This window comes from Schistocerca nitens, chromosome 8 (assembly GCF_023898315.1).
Source record: "Schistocerca nitens isolate TAMUIC-IGC-003100 chromosome 8, iqSchNite1.1, whole genome shotgun sequence".
In the NCBI taxonomy this organism is placed as follows: domain Eukaryota; kingdom Metazoa; phylum Arthropoda; class Insecta; order Orthoptera; family Acrididae; genus Schistocerca; species Schistocerca nitens.
In genome coordinates, this window is record NC_064621.1 from 624,623,289 (window position 1) to 624,648,266 (window position 24,978).

General features: G+C 40.7%; 1 protein-coding gene across 1 annotated transcript in view; it reads right to left on the reverse strand.

Moving 5' to 3' along the window:
- LOC126198569 (neurobeachin) overlaps nucleotides 1-24,978 on the reverse strand; it is a 1,606,419-nt gene that overhangs the window by 876,621 nt on the left and 704,820 nt on the right. The window contains exon 27 of the mRNA XM_049935000.1: nucleotides 17,190-17,320. Coding sequence (XP_049790957.1) covers nucleotides 17,190-17,320 — 131 coding nt within the window. The remainder of the gene's footprint in view (nucleotides 1-17,189; nucleotides 17,321-24,978) is intronic.

A 24,978-nucleotide genomic window follows, 5' to 3' on the forward strand; every position in this document is an offset into this window, starting at 1 on the left:
TGTCATCCTCTGAGGGGAATTTAGTCTTTTAATGGAATTAACTAGACATTTCTTTCATTAATTCACAATTACACTTGCTCTGTGGCACTAATAATACATATTCATTTATGCAATGGTGATATGCATTTTGGCACCAAACGTACAATCTTCAGCCAATAAAATTAAGCAATGCATTCTGGTTCACCAAGTCTATGTGTAAATTACACAACCATAAAAATGTATGTATTATTTCAATTTACATATGATGGGACCTTTGGTCCCTAAGTTTCTCGCAAAGATCAATGTATTTTATAATTATTATATATTAGATACAATTATTGTTCATAAAGCAAATAAATTATTTTCTTTATTAACAATAATTATATCTGCTACATCTTGAAGTTCTGTCAAGTGTCAGAACATTAAAATTAATCACACGCAGTCTTCTGCACCTTTATTTATCATTGCAGGAAATTAAAAAATATTTTTTCTTCTATCATTCCAGTCAACAAACATTCTTCAGCATGTACTGAACTACAGAACAACTGTTCAATCAAGTGTTTCATTTGTATTATTCAGTTACTGTTCATCTACCATATTACTACAAGTTTAACAATAATGTGAGAATAGTAATTAAAACTGAGGAATAACAATTAAAATACTTTGTGAAGAGGAGTTTCTTACAATGAACATTGGTTCTCACAGTTCTAAGATTTTAAAACTCAGAAACCACATACTATGACAGTTATAGATGGAACAACTATTAAAATAATTTTGTTATTTAAAATTTGGAGAATTACAATAGACCATTTTATGTGTATGTGAATAAGTTGAAGGCATATTTTGTGCAACAAATTTTAAGAACCTTCAAAAAGATATCAGGCATGAAGTTGCCAAAGTCCTGCATTTCATATGTGAGTGCTTAGAAATGAGGTTTTCCCAATATTACATAACAGGCTGTTTAAGCACTTCACAACTTAATATACTTCATAAATGAAATACAGACCTGCAGTAAGCCTTAAAATGGTTACCAGAGAACACGTGTGTCACTGATACAAAAACTTACGACAACAAAAAATTATGGGGGTGGACTGAACACAACATTGGGAGCTTGGGCATTAATTCTATTGACAGCCTCAGTGAATGTTAGGTTTCGCAGTTAAGCATGATCCCTAAAACTCAATGTGCCTCCACCTTGCTCCCCCCCCCCCCCCCCCCCGCCCATTAACTCCTTCCATTTTGATGATTTTCACCCCAGACACTCTCTGGCAAATTTTCTGTGTACATCACTTCCTTGTTTTTCTGTATTCTCATTCCTTTCTTCCATATCTCACAACCTACTTCTCTTCAATTTATTTCCCTCATTTACAACATAAAACACACCTGACACATAGTTATCTTCCATTCCAAATGGAAACTCCTAAATCTGGCCACTGTTCATTGTAATTTTGTGTATTTTACTGGATAGTACAGTGCACTGTCATGTACAAATCTGAGCAATATATCAAACTCCAGTAACTCACAATAAATCATTAAAATGAGAGGTGGCTAATCATTCCGGTTATCCATGTCATCCATGTAAGCAGTTATGGAGCAAATTAGTATGTCAATAACAATTAAATCCCTTGGGACATATGCTATGTGATCAAAAGTACCCGGACACCCGGCTGAAAATGACTCACAAGTTCGTGGTGCCCTCCATCGGTAATGCTGGAATTCAATATGGTGTTGGCCCATTCTTAGCCTTGATGACAGCTTCCACTGTTGCAGGCATATGTTCAGTCAGGTACTGGAAGGTTTCTTAGGGAATAGCAGCCCATTCCTCATGGAGTGCTGCACTGAGGAGAGGTGTCGATGTCAGTCAGTGAGTCCTGGCACGAAGTCGGCATTCCAAACCACCCCAAAGGTGTTCTATAGGATTCAGGTCATGACTCTGTGGAGGCCAGTCCATTATAGGGATGTTATTGTCGCGTAATCATTCTGTCAGGGGCCTTGCATTATGAACAGGTGCTCGATCGTGTTGAAAGATGCAATCACCATCCCCAAATTGCTCTTCAATGGTGGGAAGCGAGAAGGTGTTTTAAACATCAATGTAGGCCTGTAGTGTGATAGTGCCACACAAAACAACAACGGGTGCAAGCCCTCTCATGAAAAACATGACCACACCATAACACCACTGCCTACAAATTTTACTGTTGGCACTACACACACTGGCAGATGACGTTCACCGGGCATTCGCCATACGCACACCCTGCCATCGGATCACCATACAACATTTTTCCACTATTCAGTCATCCAATGTTTATGTTCCTTACACGAAGTGAGGCATCGTTTGCCATTTACCGGCATGATGTGTAGCTTACGAGCAGCTGCTCAACCATGATATCCAAGTTTTCTCACCTCCCACCTAACTGTCATAGTACTTGCAGTGGATCCCGATGCAGTTTGGAATGGTCTGGATAGATGTCTGCCTATTACACATTACAACCCTCTGTAACTATCGACAGTCTCTGTCAGTCAACGGACGATATCGGCCTGTATGCTTTTTTGCTGTACATGTCCCTTCATGTTTCCAGTTCACTAACATATCGGAAACAGTGGACCTAGGTATGTTTAGGAGTGTGGAAATCCTGCATTCAGATGTATGACATAAGTGACACCCAGTCAGCTGACCATGTTCAAAGTCCATGAGTTCCGTGGAGCGCCCCATTCTGCTCTCTCACGATGTCTAATGACTACTGAGGCCGCTGATATGGAGTACCTGGCAGTAGGTGGCAACACAATGCACCTAACATGAAAAACCTGTGTTTTTGGGGGTGTCCGGATACTTTTGATCACATAGTGTAGGCGGTGGTGCCCTTACAAGCTGGACAGCGAACCCACAGCCAATGACGAGCAGAAGAACATGGCTTTATGCAGAAGGCTCAGTAATCACCCAGCTGGCACTGGGCCACTGACTGTCAGGTCCAAAGACAATGCACCAGGTCAATGCTGTGATGCCAAAACACAACCCACACTGTTCCCCCAGTCTAACTTGTGGTTACAGATAACATCTTTAGAACACATACCGAAAACACCACTGACTGTGACTTTATTGCATGGCTGATGGCCCGTCAAGAGAGCAGGACATTTTTGTTCCTTCTGTTTTCCACGGTGGTGAAAATGCAGTAGCTGGAAAAGCACAGTCCAGCACTGGTAGGTGACCCATGACATAGGTTGCAAGCCATACTTCTTATACTGAGATGGGTGGCAAAGAAATTGATTGGGAGAACTTTTACAGAGTTGCTGGAGGGAGGATGAAGCATATTATAAAATTACAGCATTGGCCAGTGTTGCTGGTAAATCTTGTGATGGCTGGAAATTTTAGGCACACGAAAGACAGCTGCCAAGCCAGAAAGAGTGCATTTTTTAGTGTTATTCAGACGTGTGGAATTCAAAGAGGATTCAATGGAAGACACTCAGTGACAGATGGTCAAAAGAAGACGGAAAGATTCAGAGGAGCGCTCGCTTGAGAGGTGGAGATAGACAGGCCAGTCAAGTTATGTTGTTACAGTTTGACACCAAACAGCTTACAGAAAGAACAGAGTGCAACATAGGCACAAGAACTTGTTAACATTTATCAAAATAGTGAATCCTCTATTAGCCGCTCTATGCCGGGAATATGCTTGTCTTCACTTGCCGTCTTCCTCACACCTTGCAATCACTGTGTATTTATCATCTAACTTCACAATATAATAACACTGACAGTGAATCAGTGTGATCAAACTGTTACACCTACCCACTTCAGAACCTTCCCAAACCATTAGTTACAGTCATCAGTGTGACCGAGCGAGGTGGCGCATTGCTTAACGCACTGGACTTGCATTTGGGAGGACGATGATTCAGACCCACATCCGGTCATCCTGATTTAGGTTTTTCGTGATTTCTCTAAATCACTTCAGGCAAATACTGGGATGGTCCTCTGAAAGGGCATGTCTGACTTCCTTCCCCAACCTCACCTACTACAATGGGACCGATGACCTCGCTGTTTGGTCCCCTCCCCCAAATCAACTATCCGACCAATCATTAGTGTGACCATTTATGTACTACTTGACCTGAAATTGTTTGTAATTAATATTTAATCCATTCAGTATTTAATATGGCAAATCTGGAATACTGTATTATATTCAGAAATTTTCCTTTCAAGGTCAGTGAAATCCATGACCATAGGCAGTAGTAGGAGAAAGTTAACCGAGACTCACGAAGGATACAGTGCTCAGGACTCCATAACTGATATATTTTATTCAATTCCTTTGCACAACTTAATTAGTCAATGCCGGCTCCTGAGGAGTCTTCTGTTTCTGTAGTTGTATCAGTCAGATCAGTCACTGAAAAAACTTGGCGACTCACAGGTTCTCTTCAAAAATGTTCAAATATGTGTGAAATCTTATGGGACTTCACTGCTAAGGTCATCAGTCCCTAAGCTTACACACTAGTTAACCTAAATTATCCTAAGGACAAACACACACACCCATGCCCGAGGGAGGACTCGAACCTCCGCCGGAACCAGCCACACAGTCCATGACTGCAGTGCCTTAGACCTCTCGGCTAATCCCGCGCGGCATAGGTTCTCTCAAAACTAGTTCACACTGAGGACATGGGTTGAAAAGCTCAGTATATAAGCTGTTTTGCACACAAAAATTAAAATTACAAACTGGACACACAACCACATGGTAATCCTCCCCTCACCACACCTCTCTTTGGGAGTTAAATGAAGGGAAATGACATTTTAAAGCAAAAGACTCAGCTCTGAAGGTATTACCATTGTAAACAATATTAATTAGAGATTCTATAGCAGACAGGCACGTTGATAAAAGACTGCCCGATATTATTAGCTATCAGACTAAGTCCTTCATCTGATGCAGACAAAACCAAATTCACACACATCCACAACAGCACAATTCAGAAACATATGGCCACTGTCATCCATCTGCCCTAAGGCCCAATTGCGACTACATCAGAAGTGAGCAGCGATATTCATTGGGGAGTAATGTAGTTATCAAGGAGGCATGGGGGACAAGGAGGGGGAGGGATAGCAGAATGGGAATGGGGGAATATATAAGTGTTGTCTGTGGGAGCTTGCAGGGACGTAGTGGGGACATGATAATGGGCTGCTAGAGGTAGCATCAGCAGGAGGTTGTGAGAGAGAAATGGGGAGTGTGGGTGCAAAAGGGACAGCAGAGGAGTAGAGAAAAAATAAGTACAATGCACATGTGCTGCCAGAATAGGAAGCATGTGTAGTGCAGGAGTGGGACCAAGGGAGGGGCCAGGCAGGTAGAGGATTCAGCCTAGCACAGGTTGAGGCCAGGATGTTAAGGAAACAAAGGATGTATTGCATGGAGAGTTCACACTTGCACAATTCAGAAAAGGCTAGTGTTAGTACAAAGAGTACAGGTTGCACACACTATGAAGCTGTCATTGACGTCAAGCACATTGTGTGTGTGGCATTCTCAGCAACAGGGTGGCCCTGCTAACTCTCGGCGATACCTATTCCACCGCTGTCCACAACCTTCATCCCGTGGTTCATATCCCTCAACAGATCTAGATGCAAGACCTGTGCCAAACATCCTCCCGTTACTCTGGAATCCCAATTCGGCTTTACAAAGAGTATTCTTCAGCATTGGTTCCTTACTTAGCTTGCATTTATCACAAATCTCTCACACAGCACAAAGTCCCAAGTGACTGAAAAAAGTGCTGTTGCCTCCTGTATCTGAGGAGGGTAAAAGAAGGGACATACAAAATTACAGGCCAGTATTCTTAACATCAGTTTGCTGCATAATTCCTGGTCATATTCACAGTCTGAATATAATAAATTCCCTCGAGATGGTAAAGTTTCTGTCCCCAAATCAGCATGGTTTTAGGAAGTGTCACTCATGTGAAACTCATCCAGCACTTTTCTCACATGATATCCAGCAAACTATGGGTGGAGGGCAACACACAGACTCCATACACACAGATTCTGAAAAGTATTTCACATGATCCCCATAGGTTCCCAGATATCCGAGTGGCTAGATGACTTCTTCACTAATAGAACCCAGTGTGTTGTCCTCCATGGCAAGTGTTCATCAGAGACAAGGCTATCATCACGAGTGCTCCAAAGAAGTGCGATAGGACTGCTGTTATATTCCGTATGCGTAAATGATCTCACAGACATGGTGAGTAGTAGTTTGCAGCTGTCTACTGATAGTGCTGTTTGTGGTGTATGGCAACGTGTCATTGTTGAGTGGCAGTAGGAGGATGCAAGAAGACTTAAACACAATTTCTAGTTGGTGTGATGAATTGCAGTTAGCTCTAAATGTAGAAAAATGTAAGTTAATGTAGATGATCAGGAAAAACAAACCCATAATGACTGAATACAGTATTAGTAATGTGCTGCTTGACACAGTCACATCGATTAAAATCTAGGAGCAATGTTGAAAAGCAATATGAAATGGAACAAGCGTGTAAGGGTTGCAGCAGGGGAGGTGAATGGTCGATTCAGTTTACTAGGAAAATTTTGGGAAACTGTGGCTCATCTGTGAAGGAGACCGCATACAGGACACTAGTGCAATCTATGCTCAAGTGTTGTTCAAGTGTTTGTGATCCACACCAGGTTGAATTAAAGGACGACACTGAAGCAATTCAGTTGTTACTAGTAGGTTTAAACGACACACGAGTATTATAGAGATGCTTCGAGAACTCAAATGGAAATCCCTATAGGGAAGGCAAGATTTTTTTTGAGGAATACCATTGAAAAAATTTAATGAACTGTCAACTGAAGCTGACTGCACAACGATTCTACTGCCATCGACATACATTTCGCATAAGGACCATGAAAATAAGATAAGAGAAATTAGGGCTGGTACAGAGACATATGGACAATTATTTTTTCCTCATTCTATTTGATAGTGGAACAGGAAGGGACATGACTAGCAGTGGTACATGGTACCCTCTGCCACATACCATATATAGATACAGATGTTGATGTACCACCTGTTTTAGTCCTCTCACAAGAATCTCCTACCCTACCAAAGACCAGACCACCTATGTAAGTGGCCATGATTTACCAACTTAGTGCAACCACTTTTCCATATTGTATGTGGGCATTATAACTAACATGCTGTATGTCTGCATTAATGGCCACCACCAAACCTTGGCCAAGAGACATCTAAGACACCCATTTGCTGAGCATGCAATCGAATATAATGTGCTTGATTTAATCAACTGTTTTACAGCCTGTGCCATCTGACTTCTTCCCATCAGCACCAGATTTTCGAAATTGTGTGCCTGGGAATTCTTCCTGCAACATATCCCTTGAATCCATAAACCATGGCATCTATCTTCACTAGTCCATGTCCTCCACCTGCCTATCCCTACCTTGATCCCTCTCCATTCCTAAATATGCCTTCCATCTTGCTAGCACACCTGCAGAGTTGTTTGGCTTTCTCTACTTCTCTCCTTTGCCTTCCACTGTGCCTCCCTCAGCACAGCCTCCAAATGCTGCACCCAGCAGTCCACGATCCTGTCCCTACCATGTCCCTGCTCTCTCCCACATGAAGTACTAGCTTCTTTTCCCATCTCTACCCTGCTAGCCCTCCCTATCTCTGCACATGCTTCTTTGGCAACCACATTACCCACCCCAACAAATATCACTGCTCGCTTCTGATGCAGTCCTAGTTGGACGTCAGTGGCGAAAGATGGCAGTGAACATGTGCCTGAGTGAGTTGTGAATGTGTGAGTATTCTGTTTTGTCTATGTCTGATGATGTCCACAATATCTACAGGCCATTATTATCTACAGTTATTTTTCAACATGCTTGTCTGTCATTCAACACCTCCTTTACATGGTGAGTAGCAATCCACCCTTTTCATACTGTTCTTATTCCATCCTCAATATTCCACTGTTTAATTATAGATTCATATGAAATATTATTCAAGTGTTTCATGTTAAAAAGGCTTCTGCATACTTGATGGAACTAGTAATCTGTTTTTCCAACAGAAGAAACGACAGAAAACAACAGTATACAATTAACTATTGTGAAATGCACATAGATTATTTTTCATATTAAGGGAACTGAAACCTGAAAGTAGACGATCAACACAATAGTGCAGAAAGAAAAGTAGTGAGCAGTTGAAAAACATCTTACATTCACAGTTGTCTTACCCAATAACATCAAAACATCAAGAGTGAACACTGGGACTTTTCTGGCTGCTTCTGGCACAAAATGCTTACCACAGAACCAAGGAGAAGAATGGCAAACAAGAAAATAAGAAGTATAGCTTTTGATAACCATAAGTTCATTATAAAAGGGCATGGACTGGACAAGTATAGGGAAGGAAACCATGTGTCTCCTCTCCAAAATAATCATCCCACCAACTGCCTTACAATATTTTGATAAACCAGAGAAAACCTTAATATCAGTGTCAGAAAATGAATATGAAATAAGTTCCTCCCAAATGTTAGTCCAGTATCTCAACTGTTGGAGCAAATTGCTCAGCACCACAGAGCCACAGAATAGACACATACTATTGATGTAATAAGGCAGCTTTGTTAAGTACGAATTAGCCACTAAAGAGACATGACATTGATGTCTGGCCATTCTACCAGTCCACCCATCATGAAAATATTGCACTTTGATTCAAAATGTTGCCCAAGTATCTATATTTCTCACAAGCAGCACAGATATCTCCTACTTTCTCTTAAACCTAGCAATCTACCCTCCCTTCACATGAATAACACTAAGTATCGGCCAGATGACTTAACTGGTGTAGCAGCAGGTGCAGCTCATAATTAAAGTTTCTGAGGTGGAGCCACCCCAGAATTTATATTAAAAGAAATCTCTCAGTGACACAATACAGAATTTAAATTAGTGGGATGCATTTCGCATACTTCCCTCAAAGATTTAAATAGTGTCATTCTACATTTTTGGGAATACTGATACTGAGTGATGTTTTTGAATAAGTAGCACCTAGTCTTTAGGCTGCATCTTGACATGTTGGTAGTGTTTTGGGGGCTTTGGTTATATGAAGCACTGCTCTTCTGGGTGTCCCAAAGGCTCTGATCTTCCAGCCTAAGGGTATCCCACCAACCTCCACACTATTTTCACAAGCCACTGATTAGAGCAAAAGGAATAAAAAGAGAGGCCGAAACATCTCCATCAAATGGCTGTCTCTGAATATCTCTATTATGCTTTTATATGTCATTAGCTGATGTTCAGTATTATAGTTTTGGTATTATTTCAGATTTTTTCCACTGGCTGTTGTATCTGCTGTTAGAATAAGTTTGCAAATGTCTCACCAGTGTGCACCAGAATATGGTAATGTAAATATCACCAACTAGCAAGAGTTTCACAAATGTTTTGAGGAAAAAGTGAACAAAATATACCCAGTTACTTTAGTTTCCTTGATTACTGATTATTTGTGAGTGAAGTGCATATTTTTGTGATTATGCTTGGTGATAGCCGATTCGCTTGGTCGTTTACGTCGAGCATGTCACTAGTGTTCTCTGCATCTCTTTTCAACAATTCTGATGGTCTGCCCCATTTAAGACATGTCACATCTGCATGGAATGCAACATATACACACCTTTTGGAGACCTAGATCACTTTTAACAAATAATCTTAGCTAAAGGGAGCAACATCCAAAGGATGCCACATTTCTGTAGGAATCTACAAATCTTCCTGGATATTAGGCTAGTGTAAGGTAGATAAGTGATTTTTGACTTCTCTTCCTCAACCTCAGTCTCAACCTCTTTTCAGGGTACCTGATGTTGACTGCAACACCTGTTCACTTTAACAATATGAGTACCCATTCCTCTGGAAACACTATATGTAGATGTAATTCTTCAGCACGGTGTCAAAAACCCTAATAAACATGGAGCAAGGACTCAATTTTTAAGATCTCACCAATATTACATCCACCAGAGACGGAGAATGCAGGGTGAATTTTAAATTTCACTATCAGCACAGGCTCCAAAAACAAACGGACATCAAAGGGCGTAGCAGACACTAAGAATCACAGTTGGCAAAAACACATTCTTTCACACAAACAAGCACACCTCACACACATGACTGCCATTTCAGCAGCTCAGATTGGAATGCAACTATCACCTACAATTGAAGCAGCAATCTCGATGGAGTGGGGATGGAGAAAGGACAGCAGGGTAAGAGTGGGGGAAGAGATGAGCACTGTCTGGTGGAACCTACAGGGACTATACTGCCAACAGGTACAGCAGTGGGATGCTATGGGGCAGGGAGGTCGGACGAGGAGGGGGAGTTTGGGGAAGGGGAGCAAACAAGGGAGAGGAGCAGAGAAGGGAAATATGGGTGGATGTGTTGGCAGAGGGCGGCACACTAAGATGGTGAGGGACAGGAACAGGGAGGAGGTGATAGGGCAAAGGGGGTGGAAATTGCTGGGTGGAGGACATGGGGACAGTATGTTACTGGAGGTTGAGGCCGGCATATTTTCTGGAGCGGAGAATGTGTTGTAAGCATGACTGCCATATGCGCAGTCCAGAAAAGCTGGTGGTGGAAAGGAGGGGATCCAGATGGCTTAAATCATGAAGCAGCCACTGAAATCAAGCATGTTATGTTCAGCTGCATGTTGTGCCACAGGTTGGCCAGCTTTGCTCTTGGCTACAGTTTGGCAGTGGCCATTCATCCTGTGGACAGCTGTTTGGTAGTCATACCAAAATAAAAAGCTGTGTAATGATTGCAGCAGAGCTGGTAAATGAAATGTCACCAACTCTCCACCATCCTCACCCCTTTACCTCCTGCATATCTACTTGTCACTGTTCATTTCACTTCCCAATACACTAAGATCACTTATGCCCAGGGTCTTGAACACTACCTTCCCCAACTTCCTTCGGACTCCAAATCCAGTACCTCATTCCTCATACAAATTACTAACTTTGCCCTACCTCACAACTACTTCTCCTTTGAAGGGGATATATACAAAAAAAATCTGCAGCACAGCCATAGGAACCTGTATGGCACCCTTCTAAAGTTCACATCATGTAGGAAGACATCCCTATTTTCAGCCATTCTGTGCATCCCCCCACTATTAACTGCTAGCAGCCATCAAGATTCATTCCCTCATGAAGCGGCTAGCCATGAGTTACAAACTAAACTGTGAAAATCTCTCTCTTATTTTGCGACAATCCTGTTTCATTCACAGAGTGACCGAATTATTCACACAGATGTCAAAGTCGCTTTCCTGTAGCAATAAAGCTGTGAATATGTACCTGTAAACATTTTAGTGTGATTTTTAAATAAATATATCAAGTGACAGCAGTAAACGTGAATCTCCTCACAAGCGACTTTAGTTAAATTGCATGCCTATGGAGTATCATCTTAGTTATGTGACTGGATTCTTGATTTCCTTGTCAGAAAGGTAATCGATGGAAAATCGCTGAGTAGGACAGAAGTGACTTCTGGCATTTGGAAGGAAGTGTTAAGGCCTTCTTCTGTTCCTGATCTAATAAACAATTTAGGAGACTATCTGAGCAGCCCTCTTAGCTGACATATGCTGTGATTTACTGTCTCATAAAGTCATCAGATAATTAAAACAAATTACAAAATGATTTAGACAAGTATGGTGAGAAAAGTGGCAATTTACTCTAAATAACGAAAAGTCTGAAGTCACCCACATGAGTAGTAAAAGGAATCCGCTAAATTTCAGTTTTCAGGATAAAACACACATATCTAATGGCTGTAAATTCAACTAAATATTTAAGGATTACAATTATGAATAACTGAAATTGCAACTATCATATGGATAATATTGTGTGAAAAGCAAACCACAAACTGAAATTTATTGGTAGAACACTTGGGAAATACAAAATGTCTACTAAAGAGACTACTTCCACTATGCTTTTTGCCCTCTTCTGGAGTACCGCTGTTTGGTGTGGGATCCACAACAGATTTATTGAAAAAGTTCAAAGAAGAGCAGCTCATTTTGTATTATTGCAAAATAGGGGAGAGACTGACACAGATATTATACACAAACTTGGGTTTTGTTTTTCATTGTGGTAGGATCTTCTCACGAAAATTCAATCACCAACTTTCTCCTCAGAGTGTGAAACTACTTTGCTGGCACCCACCTACATTGGGAGGAATGATCATCATAATAAAATAAGAGCAATTAGAGCTTTCACAGAAAGATTAAATTGTTTGTGTTTCCTCTGTGGTGTTCAAGAGTAGAACTGTAGAAAAATAGCTTGAAGGTGGTTCGATGATCCCTCTTCCAGGCACTTAACTGTCAATTGGAGAGCAGTCATGTAGATGTAGATGCTTCACAAGCAAAAAGGGTTTATGTCCCGCATTAGTAAGTTTTTCAAATGTGAATCTGAAAATGAGACTTCCATTTTCGACATTTTCAAATGGTTCAAATGGCTCTAAGCACTACGGGACTTAACATCTGAGTCGTCAGTCCCCTAGACTTAGCACTACTTAAACCTAACTAACCTAAGGACATCACACATCCATGCCCGAGGCACAATGCGAACCTGCGACCGTAGGAGCAGTGCGGTTCCGGACTGAAGTGCCTACAACCGCTCGGCCACAGCGGCCGGCTTTCGACATTTTGAAGAGTCAAAAACAAACTGGAGAAGCATGTGTCAGCAAGAGAACTGTACAGTGAATAGTAAACAAAAGTGTCGGAGCTGCAGAAACCTCACAAAAATTTGTTTTCATGTCACCTGGAAAGCATCGAAATAGCAAGAAACCTGTAACACAAGTAGATGGTTTTGATGCCGATATTTTAAAGCACATTATGCACATCTAAAAAAATTGTGAAACAAATATGATGATTTCAGTTTGAGTTTGAAGTACATTTTGTTGCGTATTACATTTTTATTTATAATATAGTCCAACTTGCAATGCAGTTATTGGAACCATTTTCAATGATCTTGCCATAAGACAATCATCATTTTGAGAAAAATTGTGCTTGGCGTTTTCACAAAGCTGCATCAGCTGTTCTCACCTTTCGACGCGACACAGGCAAAGGCTGTGGAGCAGTGGACACAACCTCAAGATGTGACATAAGATTTCTCTCATGTAGATCACTGATCAAAACTGGTTTAAAATGTATTATTCCCTCATAGATTTACTGTATAATACAATGTACCAAAGGCAAATGAAACTGATTGTTGTCCACAGCAACACATTCTGGCAACAAGGACTTTCGTGGAGGTATGTTCCATCTATATAACTAATTTTCTTTTATTTGGGAAGCATCTTCAGTAGCCTGTAAAACATGTTTCTTCTATACATATAACAATCATACTATGTGGTAGATACAATGTGCTGCTATATTACATTTTGTTGTGTTTTGCTCTTGTTTTTTAGGTTAGAATCAACTTTTGGAGCACAAATTTCGCAATGTGAATTTATCGTTCGGTGTTACTTACGATTTCCAGCACTGTTACCTCATGCATGTGGTCCTGGAGATGTATTCGTTAGTTTTCATGCTCCAGCTGGCCGATTTCTGGCATTCTTTCTCCCACATTTGTCACATCACACATATCACTTGCACTCTCCATTTTGTGATCAACATATGTGTGTTTTCATGTGTAGTGTTGCCAACTATTGTTGTGTGTTTGTCTGTCATCTTTTGTTTGTGTTGTGTGTGTGGTTTGATATTTTTCATTTGTGTGTGTGTGTGTTTTATAAGCGACTGAAGATGCTTCCCAAATAAAGGAAATGAAACACATATAGCGATAAACAAACTGCCTTCAATTAGTTGCATGGACAGAACATACCTCCACCAATTTAAACCAACTAAAGAAAGACAGAAAAGAGAAAAAATTATGAACAATGACTCTGTTTGCCCATTCTCTGCCAACACGCATGCACAGACATCATTCCCTCCACACTTCCCTATCACTCCACCTCTATGTGCAGAAGTGCCATTCTACATGATGTGGGCTGCACGTCAACCTGTTCATGGATTATCTACAAGGGACCTTCCTAGCCTCACAAAATTATAAGCCCCCAGTCTGGTTCAGGTTCATTGATGATTTCTTCATGATCTGGATTCAGAGTCAAGACACCCTATCCTCATGCCAAAACACCCTATCCTCATTCCTTCACAATCCCAACTACTTCTCTTCCATTCGCTTCACCTAGTCCTCCCCGACCCAGTGTGCCACCTTCCTGCTGGTTGTTGACCACGTACTCTCTGATGGCTCCATCCACACACCTCTGTTGACATTAAACCCACCAACCACCATGGTACTTGCATTTCAACAGTTGTCATCCCTTCTGCACAAAAAAAAGAAAAAACTCCCATACAGCCTGGCCACCAAAGAACTCCCTTTCCCAGTATGGTGAGGATCCCACCAAGGCCTCACAGACAGATGTAGTCCGCAAACAGATCTTCTGTGCAATATCCCTACATATCCCCAATCCTCCTACAACCCCGAAGAACCAGCTACAAAAGGGTGCCCCCTTCATCACCCAATACGATCCTGGACTGGAACAGCTGAACCATATCCTTCATCAGGCCTTTGATTACCTGTCATCATGTCTTGAAATGAGGGACATCCTAACCAAGAATCTTCGTACCCATCTTAAAGTGGTGTTCCATTGCCCACTCAACCTCCACAACATCCTAGTCCATCCCTATGCCACTCCCAATCCTAACCCCTTGCCACAGAGATCATATACCTGTGGATATCCACGTGCAAGACCTGATCAATCTGCCCAACCAGCACTTCCTATTCCAGTCCTTTCACAGGTTTATTCTACCCCACCACTTGTGAAAGCAGCCATGTCATATACCAGCTCTACTGCAATCATGGCACAGCTTTTTATGTTGGCATGGCTACCGAGCAAGTGTCCACCAGGATGAAAAGACACCGTCAAACTGTGGCCAAGAGCAAAGTAGACCACCTTGTGGCACAACATGCAGTTGAACATAATATGCTTGATTTCAATGGCTGCTTCACTACCACCACCACCTTTTCTGAAGTACGCAGATGGGAGTTATCCTTACAACACAATCTCCGCTCCCAAAATCACTGTCCCCACACCCTGCATACAACAGTTTCCGCCCTCTCTGCCCTACTACCTCCTTCTTATTCTCGTCCTCTCACCCTCTCTGTGTGCTGCCCCCAGTCAGCACTCCCACCCATCTTTCTCTTTCTCTCCTCTTCTCCTTTTCCACTCCCCCATCCCCCACCCCCACCACCACCTTCCAGCCCTACAGCATCCTGGTGCTACACTTGTTGGCAGTCTAGTCCCTGCCCACTCTGCCAGAGAGCGCTCTTCTCTTCCCCCACCCACACCCTGTTGATCCTTCCCCATCCCCTCACCCTTCAGATAGCTGCTTCTATTCCATTTGAAAGCTGCATTCCAGTCTGAGCTACCGAAGATGGTGGTCGTGTGTGTAGGTGTGCTTGCTAGTATGAATGAATGTGTGTTTTCTTTCCTGAAGAAGACTTTGGGCAAAAGCTAATGTGTAAGTGTCTTCTGTGCAACTCAACATGTCATCTTTACAGTATGTCTGTACAGTATTAATAATGATATGTACTGAGTAGTACGCCAGGGTTATTCCAAACATTCAAGACACAAAGCACAGTCCGTGTGCTTAAAGTGTTTCAAAAATTCAAAGAATAGTTTGTTCTTTGACTCTGTCTGTTACTTCAGCACACAAGTTGGTTCCCTGTGGGAATGGATATAAATTTCCAAATCATCTATGATGTCCATTGCACCTCCTTTAGCTACACAGTGTAAAACTTTTAGATTCTCATGTCTTTAAATGTTCTATGAACATCAAATGTTAAATAGTATGCAGGGAAGCATGTTCTCTGTATCTTTCTCTGAAAGTTCTATCAGTTTGGTCTTGTATACAGATTCACAATCACTACAGGTTATTTTGTACATGCCTCATTTCTGTATTGGGTTGACTGTTCCATTGAATGTATCAACAACATTGGTACCATGTCATTATTTCTGAATCCTACATTAATAATAATTTTGCTAAAAATATGTGCCAAATCGTTTGACAGTGGGCCAATGTAACTCATACTGGTAAAAACTTCCTGTCTACTTCTATTTCACTCTAAGGAAATCTCGTGTAGTTTATCAGAATTCTTCCTAATGGTCTTTGAGTACATATGATCAATTAATTCAAGCTGAAACCCATTACTGAATGCTGTGCTCTTTAAAACATGGCCTTTGCAACAGAAACTGTGATCAAGAGTGTGTGAGTTGCGTTTGCATGAGTGTGTGTGTGTGTGTGTGTGTGTGTGTGTGTGTGTGTGCGCGTGTGCGTGTGCATGTTTTGTCTAATTCCAAGCAAGGCCTTTTTAACTGAAAGCTTACTTGTTTGACAGTCTTTCTGTTGTGCCTATATGTGACTCAGCATTTACACTATCTGGTAGTAGTAATCTATCCTTTTCATAGTACTGCACTATTGCATTCTGGTTTTTCCACATTTTAGAAAGTAACAATACAAGATTTTTCCTAAACCTGCTGTCTACATTCATTAACTTCAGTAATAATGTCAGAGCTATTGATAAATGTCATTTACAGAAAAATGGTGGGAAGATTAAATCACCACAAAATTAGCATCTTCTAGAGATGAAAGATGCAGAAGGATAATATAAAAAAGGCTTTCTATATTTACATAGGTTCAAGTGACCACCTTCTGTAATAGCCTACACTGATGAAGACGTGTGAAATGTGTGTTACTACACAGTTTACATGGCTGAGGAATAATGCATTCAAATGATTAACAGAAAAATGAGGCTTGTTCTATGATGCTGAAGTCTAAGTAATTCCCATGCTGACAAGACATACTGAAAGCAATAATCCACTTGAAGGAATGAAAAAAATATTGTGTAGTCATTTACACAAAATTTTACAAGACATATTGGAAGTACTACACAACGGTCTCAGATACACAGTTGATTTTCTCTGACATAAATGGAACAGTAACCAGTATTCATGCTCCTTGCACATGCTTCGGAACCATAAACAAAAAGAAATCTGTGTTTTGCCTGACAACTCCACTTAATAGGGAGCAAAGGGAAGGTAACAATACGCTTTAGAGGCAGGAACTAATATGTAACAGTAACTCTGATACTACTTCTATAAATATTGTTGACTACCATATTAAAAAGCAAAATAAGATATACACATTAGCATCAATAGCTCTACAACAGGACATACTAAATTGAGTTATGGAGACCTTAAGAGATGGTGGTCCACTCGAATGAGTGTCGTGGTCAGCCAGGACAGATGAGTTATTTTCATCTACGACTATTACTTCATATTCACCATCGTCATGAGAAAGTTGTTGGCATATTTCACGAGGGTGAGCTGAAACACAGAGGAGTACATATGATTAATTTTTAACTAATATAGGATAAGGAATGAACTTAAATGTTTTTACATACAGTTATTTTTAACATAACAAACATGTCGTTCTTAGTGAAAGGTTATTCTCCTCCCCTTACCACTGTCTGTGTCCTATTTAGTGAGATAGCTCTGCCAGTTTAAACATTTTTCATCATTTTGATTATATTTAAAGTTGAAAACCAAAAAAATAGTACATAATCAGCTACCTTCCAGATGTACATCTGCTTCTCATTATTTCCACGTATAGCCACATGATTTTATTCCGTATGTCTTGCACAAGATATTTTATTGGTAACAAATAATAAGTACTAATATGACAACATATTCCAAGCTATCGTGTAAAACAGTAAGTAACTGAACATTAGGAGTTGTGTCCATATGTGGCAATCAGAAATGAAGGTCTGATAGAAAATAAAAGTTAGTCACATATTTCTGTATAAAAAGACATGATTGCTGAACCATCTCTAGCAACGCGTCAATCAAGAGCAACCACCCCCCCATATTTTTCTTTCATTACTTTCATCTTGTGATATTATAACAATATGCTGCTAGAAGAAAAGTGCAGTAACCTCAAGGACAAAGCCACTTCATGAAATATGATGTGACAAGTAGTTCATCTTTGTAGGAGTATATGTAAACAATTTCAGACCAAATTAAATACACATGTCGAGAAGAAGATGCCCGAACAGTCACAGCAGTACACTGGGTACCCACTCCAATGGCAACGCAGGAGTGTATTCTCACATACAAATGATTGTTAAGGTGCCAAATGCCATCGATATACTGTCCCAAGCAGCTTGCACCTTTTGTTACAATTCGGGAATTGTCCTTGCAGGCTCTGGACAATGAATAAGTTTCCAGTTCACGATCGCCCATAATTGTTCAATGGGAGAGAGATTTAATCATCTTCCTAGCCAGGGCAGTGGTTGTAAGCCATGAAGAGTGTGCTGTGTCACAACAGCCATATGTATGGAAGTGTACTATACTGCTCAAAAAACACACCACCTTCCTGTCAAAGAAATGGCAGTAACGGACAAACAACCTGCACAATGCAGTGGGCACCTGTTATTTTACCCTGCACAAATCAAAATGTGACCTCGAGTTGTAACTGATGCGACCCTCCTCCCTCCCTCACACCTTGAAGCCTGGGATGGAACCTACGAGTCTCAAGCAAATACACACTGGAATAGGCTGCTCACTAGTTCCAAGCCACACACGAGTACGTCTGTCGAACTCGCATGCAGACAGAATCTACTCTGAAATGATAATTAAATCAAGACCCTAAGCTGTCGACAGGCGTTGATATACATCAACGGGGACAGTTGAAAATGTGTGCCCCGACCAGGACTCGTACCTGGGGTCTCCTGCTTACATGGCAGATGCTCTATCCATCTGAGCCATCGAGGGCACAGGGGATAGTGCGACTACAGGGATTTATCCCTTGCAGACTCCCCATGAGACCCACATTCCCAACTTAGTGTCCACACACTAATTCGTAGTGGCCCTGCCCATTACACTCATTACTCATGGCAGACATTCTTACCGAGTATCGTATGAGTTCGGACAATGCGTGTGCATCCAACACAGAAGAAGGAGGTCAATGGCCACTTAGCCTTAACTATATGAAGATGGTATCTGTTTTTTCGGACATGTCCAAAAGAACAGATACCGTCTTCATACAGAATCTACTATTGTCACTGAAGACAACTGTGTGCCATTCCACTCACCAGTTGACTTTCTCATGACAACAGAGTTGCCATGATTGTGGTGTCATTGTGTCAGTGGTAGCCTGGCCTGAGGCAATCATTATCTTAGTCTTGCTGGTTGGTTGGTTGTTTGGGGGAAGAGACCAAACAGCGAGGTTATCGGTCTCATAGGGTTAGGGAAGGATGGGGAAGGAAGTCGGCCGTGCCCTTTCAAAGGAACCATCCCGGCATTTGCCTGGAGCGATTTAGGGAAATCACGGAAAACCTAAATCAGGATGGCCGGACGCGGGATTGAACCGTCGTCCTTCCGAATGCGAGTCCAGTGTGCATTAGTCTTGCTGCAAGCATCTGTTTCCCAACGGTTCTTGGTGATACATTGTGTGCAACAATGTGTGCCCTGATTTCTTCCCTGGACAATGTCTGGTTGGCCACTGCTGCTCTCACAATGTGTCAATGTCAATGTGCATCTGTACTGCGTGGACATCCAGAACCTGGTCTGTGGAAGGGAATGTTCCACAGACTACTGCTAAAAGCAGCAACATACCACCGATATACTGTGCCTAGCATGTGCAGCAGCTCACTGATATGTCCATCTAGCTTTCAGCAGGCCCATAATGTGACCCTGTTCAAATAGTTGAACTTGTCCAACATGAGTACGTATTCATCATTGCGGCACGGTCATACCCTGCAATGAATGTTGCAAGCACTGTTCATCTCTAAACTCACCAAGGTTACTACTGCCTGTTGTGTCAAAACTGAGGGTGCACAGAAAGGCCTCCTGAGTGCCATCCAATAGCCAATGACTGTGAAAAATGAATCACTAACACTACAACCCCTCAGTATGCACATATTATATCCTAGTGCAGTACAGTCCTTGAAGGTGTTACATTTTTTCCAGGAGTTTGATAAAAATTCACAGTTTCATAAATCAGCACTCTACGAGATATTCAACTTCAATTACTTTAATAAATAGTCAATGATGCTAAGGGTCTCATGGAATAACAAGAAACCATGCTGACAACTTGGTGTATTGTTCCAATGAATGGACTTGAAATCGTCACACTACACATTCAGAAGAAACACCGCAACTATTCATTGCTTATTCTATGTGTGCCTAATACATTATTGTATGTTACCCAGATTTCAAGACACCAGTTATCTAAGCTGCACACTGCCACTGCTCCTTGGATCATCTAAATCATTAATTTGCAAGAAGCTTATCCTCAAGGAAAAAAAGTTATATCATCTCTGTTTCGACAGTTTCACCTCTAGAGTTCATAGATACAGCAGACTATCTGTAGTAGTTGTAAGTTGTTTCCTTAAGTGAAACTTAGTACTAAGCACAAAACAATTTGTTTTCAAATTGCAGATACATGACATTTTTTTTATTAAAAATCTTATAAGAAGTTAACAGTCGAGAATAATACTGCATTCAAATTAATAATTGTGTTTTACTGCTCAAACATTTTTCAGTGGTGTTGTACACCAACAGTGGGCATTTCTTTTTATATTGAAAACACCCACTAAAGATTATATACCTGTACTGAAATACCGGTATGTGATTATTAATAAAAGTGCAGCACTCTTCTTAATAGCTAGAGCATATTGTTATATTTCATACAAAAAACACATAATTTATTTGTGATAGTAAAAACTGAAAAATTCTGCCTTAGAAGACAGTGATCTTTAGTAAATTACTTATTTATTGTCCTGAAATCATAGGAAAATGGAGCAACAGAAATCCATGATAGAAAATACCCTTTAAATGTTGACTTGCTTCTGGTATTAACTGGTAAGAATGCTCTTTGGTAATTTCTAAAGGTTCTAATCACTAGATGAAAAATGATGCTCTCTCTCTCTCTCTCTGCTCAGTCTTAATTAATGGAATCCCATTCCCATCTAAGTTGCCAATGGCCCCTACTATTGGCCGATTTACATTTGTAATTTACAAGTTTCATATAGAGCAATAATTCTTCATAAAGATCATTAAATTAGTCAGCAAACAATTTTATTAAATAATTTTTCTTTGCCCTGCAAGACAATAAATACTGAGAAGATTTAAAGCAGTTCTTACATTAATGAGCTAAATGTGGACTTTCATGAACAAAGCTAAGAAAAAATATTAAAATAAATTAAGTTTCATGAAGCAGAGAGATAACTGGAAAGAAACGCGGTAAAATCAATAAACTGGCACTGAAAAATGCAAAATCACAGCTGTCCTTAGGGTTAATGGGTAACACTTCCTAGCAGCCTAGATAGAATAAGACAAAACACAAGTGTGATATATTTCATTTTCATTTCATTTTTCATTTCATTTATTATCATCCTTTTCATCATTTACATTATATAGGAATTTTTTTACATATAAAGCAACACTTCTGCAACAGCAGAATTCTATATTTCTGCAACAGCAGAATTGTATATTGCACATTAGGTACTGATAGCTTCTGTTACTTCAATACTGAAGATAAACATTTCTCAAATAAATTTGTCTGTGATGTATGAACAATAGCTACAAGCCTTAAACAATGAAAAATCCATGACAGAATAACAACAACATGAAAAGAATTTGTTGCTACTCTCCATGTAGAGAGGCAGTGAGTGGCAGACAGGAACATCTATCAGACTAAGTTCTTCATCACACACACACACACACACACACATTCACATGAACACAAATCACACATGTGGGCACTGTTGTATCAGGGTGTTTAGGACCGCCTGCAACTATATCAGAAGTGAAAAGTGATCTCTACTGGGGTGGGTAATGTGGTTACCAAAGAAGCATGGGTAAAAAGAGAGGGGGGGGGGGCATAACAGGGTAGGGATGCGGGAAAATCGTAGTGCTTCATGTAGGAGAGTGAAGGGATATGGTGGGGACAGGGTAGTGTGCTGCTAGGTGCAGCATTGGGAGGCTGTGCTGAGGGGAAGCAGGGGAGGGCAAAGAGGAAAGTAGAGGAGGGGAAACAAATACACAAGTGAGCTAATGAGATAGAAAGCATGTTTATAAAGCTGGAGAGGAAATGGGAAAGGAGATAAAGAGGCCGGGGGGGGGGGGGGGGGTTTATGGGAAGGACAGCTACATTGCAATGAGAGCTCCCACCTGTGCAATTCAGAAAGGTGATGTAGGAGGGAAGCATCCATATGGCAGGGGCTGTGGAGCAATTATTGTAATCAAGCATATTGTGTTTGGTGACCTGCTAAGCAACTGGGTGGTAGGTAACAATTAGGTGCTGGAAGTTCATGTGGACAGATAGCTTGTTAGCTGTCAAGCCTGCATTGAATACAGTGCAGTGGTTGCAGTTAAGTTCATACATCAAGTTGTATCCCCTGTACTGCATTCAACACTGGTACGATAACTAACAAGGTATCTGTCCCAATGAATGGTCACCACCAAAATTCAGTCAACAGGCACCAGGTACACCCCATTGTTGAGCATGCTGCCCATCACAATTTGCTTGACTTCAATGACTGTTTCATCGTCTGTGGCTTCTAGATGCTTCCCATCAAAATCAGCTTTTCTCAGTTGCACAGGTGGGGAATTGTCACAGCAAACACCCTTCATTCTCATAGTCCCCTCCAGCATCAATCTCCGACGGTCCTTGACCACCACCTGCCTATCCCCCTCCCTCCCGTACCTCTAACCTGCACGTCCCTTCTAACACAGCTGCAAAACCTACATAGACCTTCCCTTCTCTATGTCCCTCCTCTCCCCCGTGCTTCCCTGGCCTCCCCAGCACAGCCTCCTGATGCTGCTCCTGGCAGTCCACCATCCTGTTCCCATCACATTCCTGAACACTCTCACCGGCATCACTAGCATCTTCCCGCATCCCTGTCCTGCCTTATTCCCCCTCCCTACCCCATGCATCTTGTGTACTCACACTCCCCACCCCAGCAAAGATCGCTGCTCACTATCGATGCAGCTGCATTTGGGCCTTAGTGTACATAGATGACAGTGGTCATGTGTGTAAGTTGTTACTGTGTGAATACTTGAGAGTCTTGTTTTGGCTATGTCTGATGAAGACTTATTCCCAGTCCAGTAGGTGAACAACGTATAGCAATATTTTTCACTGTAGCTGCCATTCAAACCCTCTTCTATGTGGAGAGGATCAACCCATCCTTTACATACAAATGTCAATTCGACAAAAATACAAAACATAGGACAAGACCTCTGAACAGATTGTATTATTGCAATAAACCTGTCGGTACCATTCTGGTACAAAGACAGTCGGTAAGCTTTGTAACAAAAATAAAACAATGAAATCTTTGAGCTGCACTCAGAGAAACAAAAATACAGAGTTTTCACTGAAATTGTTACAGAGCTGATATATGTATAAGATACCTAACAGTGGGCTGCAGTATGTCATCACAGGTACTGAAACTCTTGCTCAACTACGTATGATACGCAAGATGATTTTTAATATTCTATTGATTCAAGCATATGAAAAACAGCACAGTGGTTCAAACGATAAGAAAATTTTGCAAATGCTGTATAAATTATACAATTAAATACATGTACTTATGATCATCTTCTGTTGTATAATCCACTACACAAGACATAAAATTTACTGAAACCAATATATATCAACAGTGACATGCAAATTATTTTTTTTGTGCATGTGGTACAATATTTTCTCAAGAAACAGTTGTAAAAAAAATTACAAGCAACAACATGCAGTCAAAAGCATTTTCTAAATAATGACATACCCTAAAGAGAACATGCACTGAAGCAAATGTCTGTCACACAAAAGAAATTAAAGTAACATGAACCATTAGTAATTTTGAAAAAATATACATCAAAATTGCAAACTCTTGGGGTAACAGAGCAAGCACACACTAAAACACACAGTTTAAAAACATTCTGCCTATAAACATCCACAAACAGTTTAATTTCAATCACTGCTTTTAATAAGAATTACCTTGATTATTTATGGTTGAGTTCCTATACCTAGTTGGCACATGATTGTTGTTGTTGTTGTTGTTATTGTTGTTGTTGTTGTGATTTTTGTAAAAAGGATGACGGCGAAGGAAAGGCTGTTGAACAGCATTGGGATGAGACCCAGGAAGGAACTGAGGATAAACATGATGGGACCACTGTGGGAAGAGAGGCCTCGCTCCAGTCTCTATTGGCCAGCATGAAGAAAAACAGAAAAAAGCAATAGCATACCGAATGTTAAAACTTTCAAATTCTGTTACTTAAAATTGTATATGAAGGCAACAGAGCAAAACACACTGAATATGAAACATACTTTCTTCTCTGTGTTAACACAAGCTCTTAAATTCCTGAACATCTGACTACAACATAAACACAAAAAAATTCTTTTAAAAGTGTCAACCACTTTAAAGGGGGTGGAGATTGTCTAGGGAAAGATCAACACCAATACAAAAGAATCAGAAAGTTTCATATCAAAACTCTAAACATTCAGAGAGGAAAATCAATTGCATAACCAAGTGTCAAACCATAACAAAAAAGGTAAGTGATACATCTACAACACCTACAATTTATGTATATTTTTCATCACAAGTCTGCTCTATCACTATGAATTGAATAGTGTCATCCTTGCATTCCTGGAAATTGTATTATGAAATTCTGATCTACCTACAGCTAGTCAGTCATTCATTACCAACAGTAATTATGTGAGGGAGATGAGTGTCAACATTAGAAGTAATTATTCATAAAGAGTCACATTTTCCTTGGACACCTGAAAAAAGGCTACCAGGTAATCTCTGTACACAAACAGAGATAAATTTAAATTTGTCTAGTTCATTTATTTTATACACTCATCTCCAAGTCAAATCAACACTCTCACTACAGTAGCAGTCATGCCCAACTTCCTTTTTCGTATGAAAAAAGAACACCATAAAAAGTATTTAACAGCATGCATATTACACACAGATTTCTGAAAAATGTTC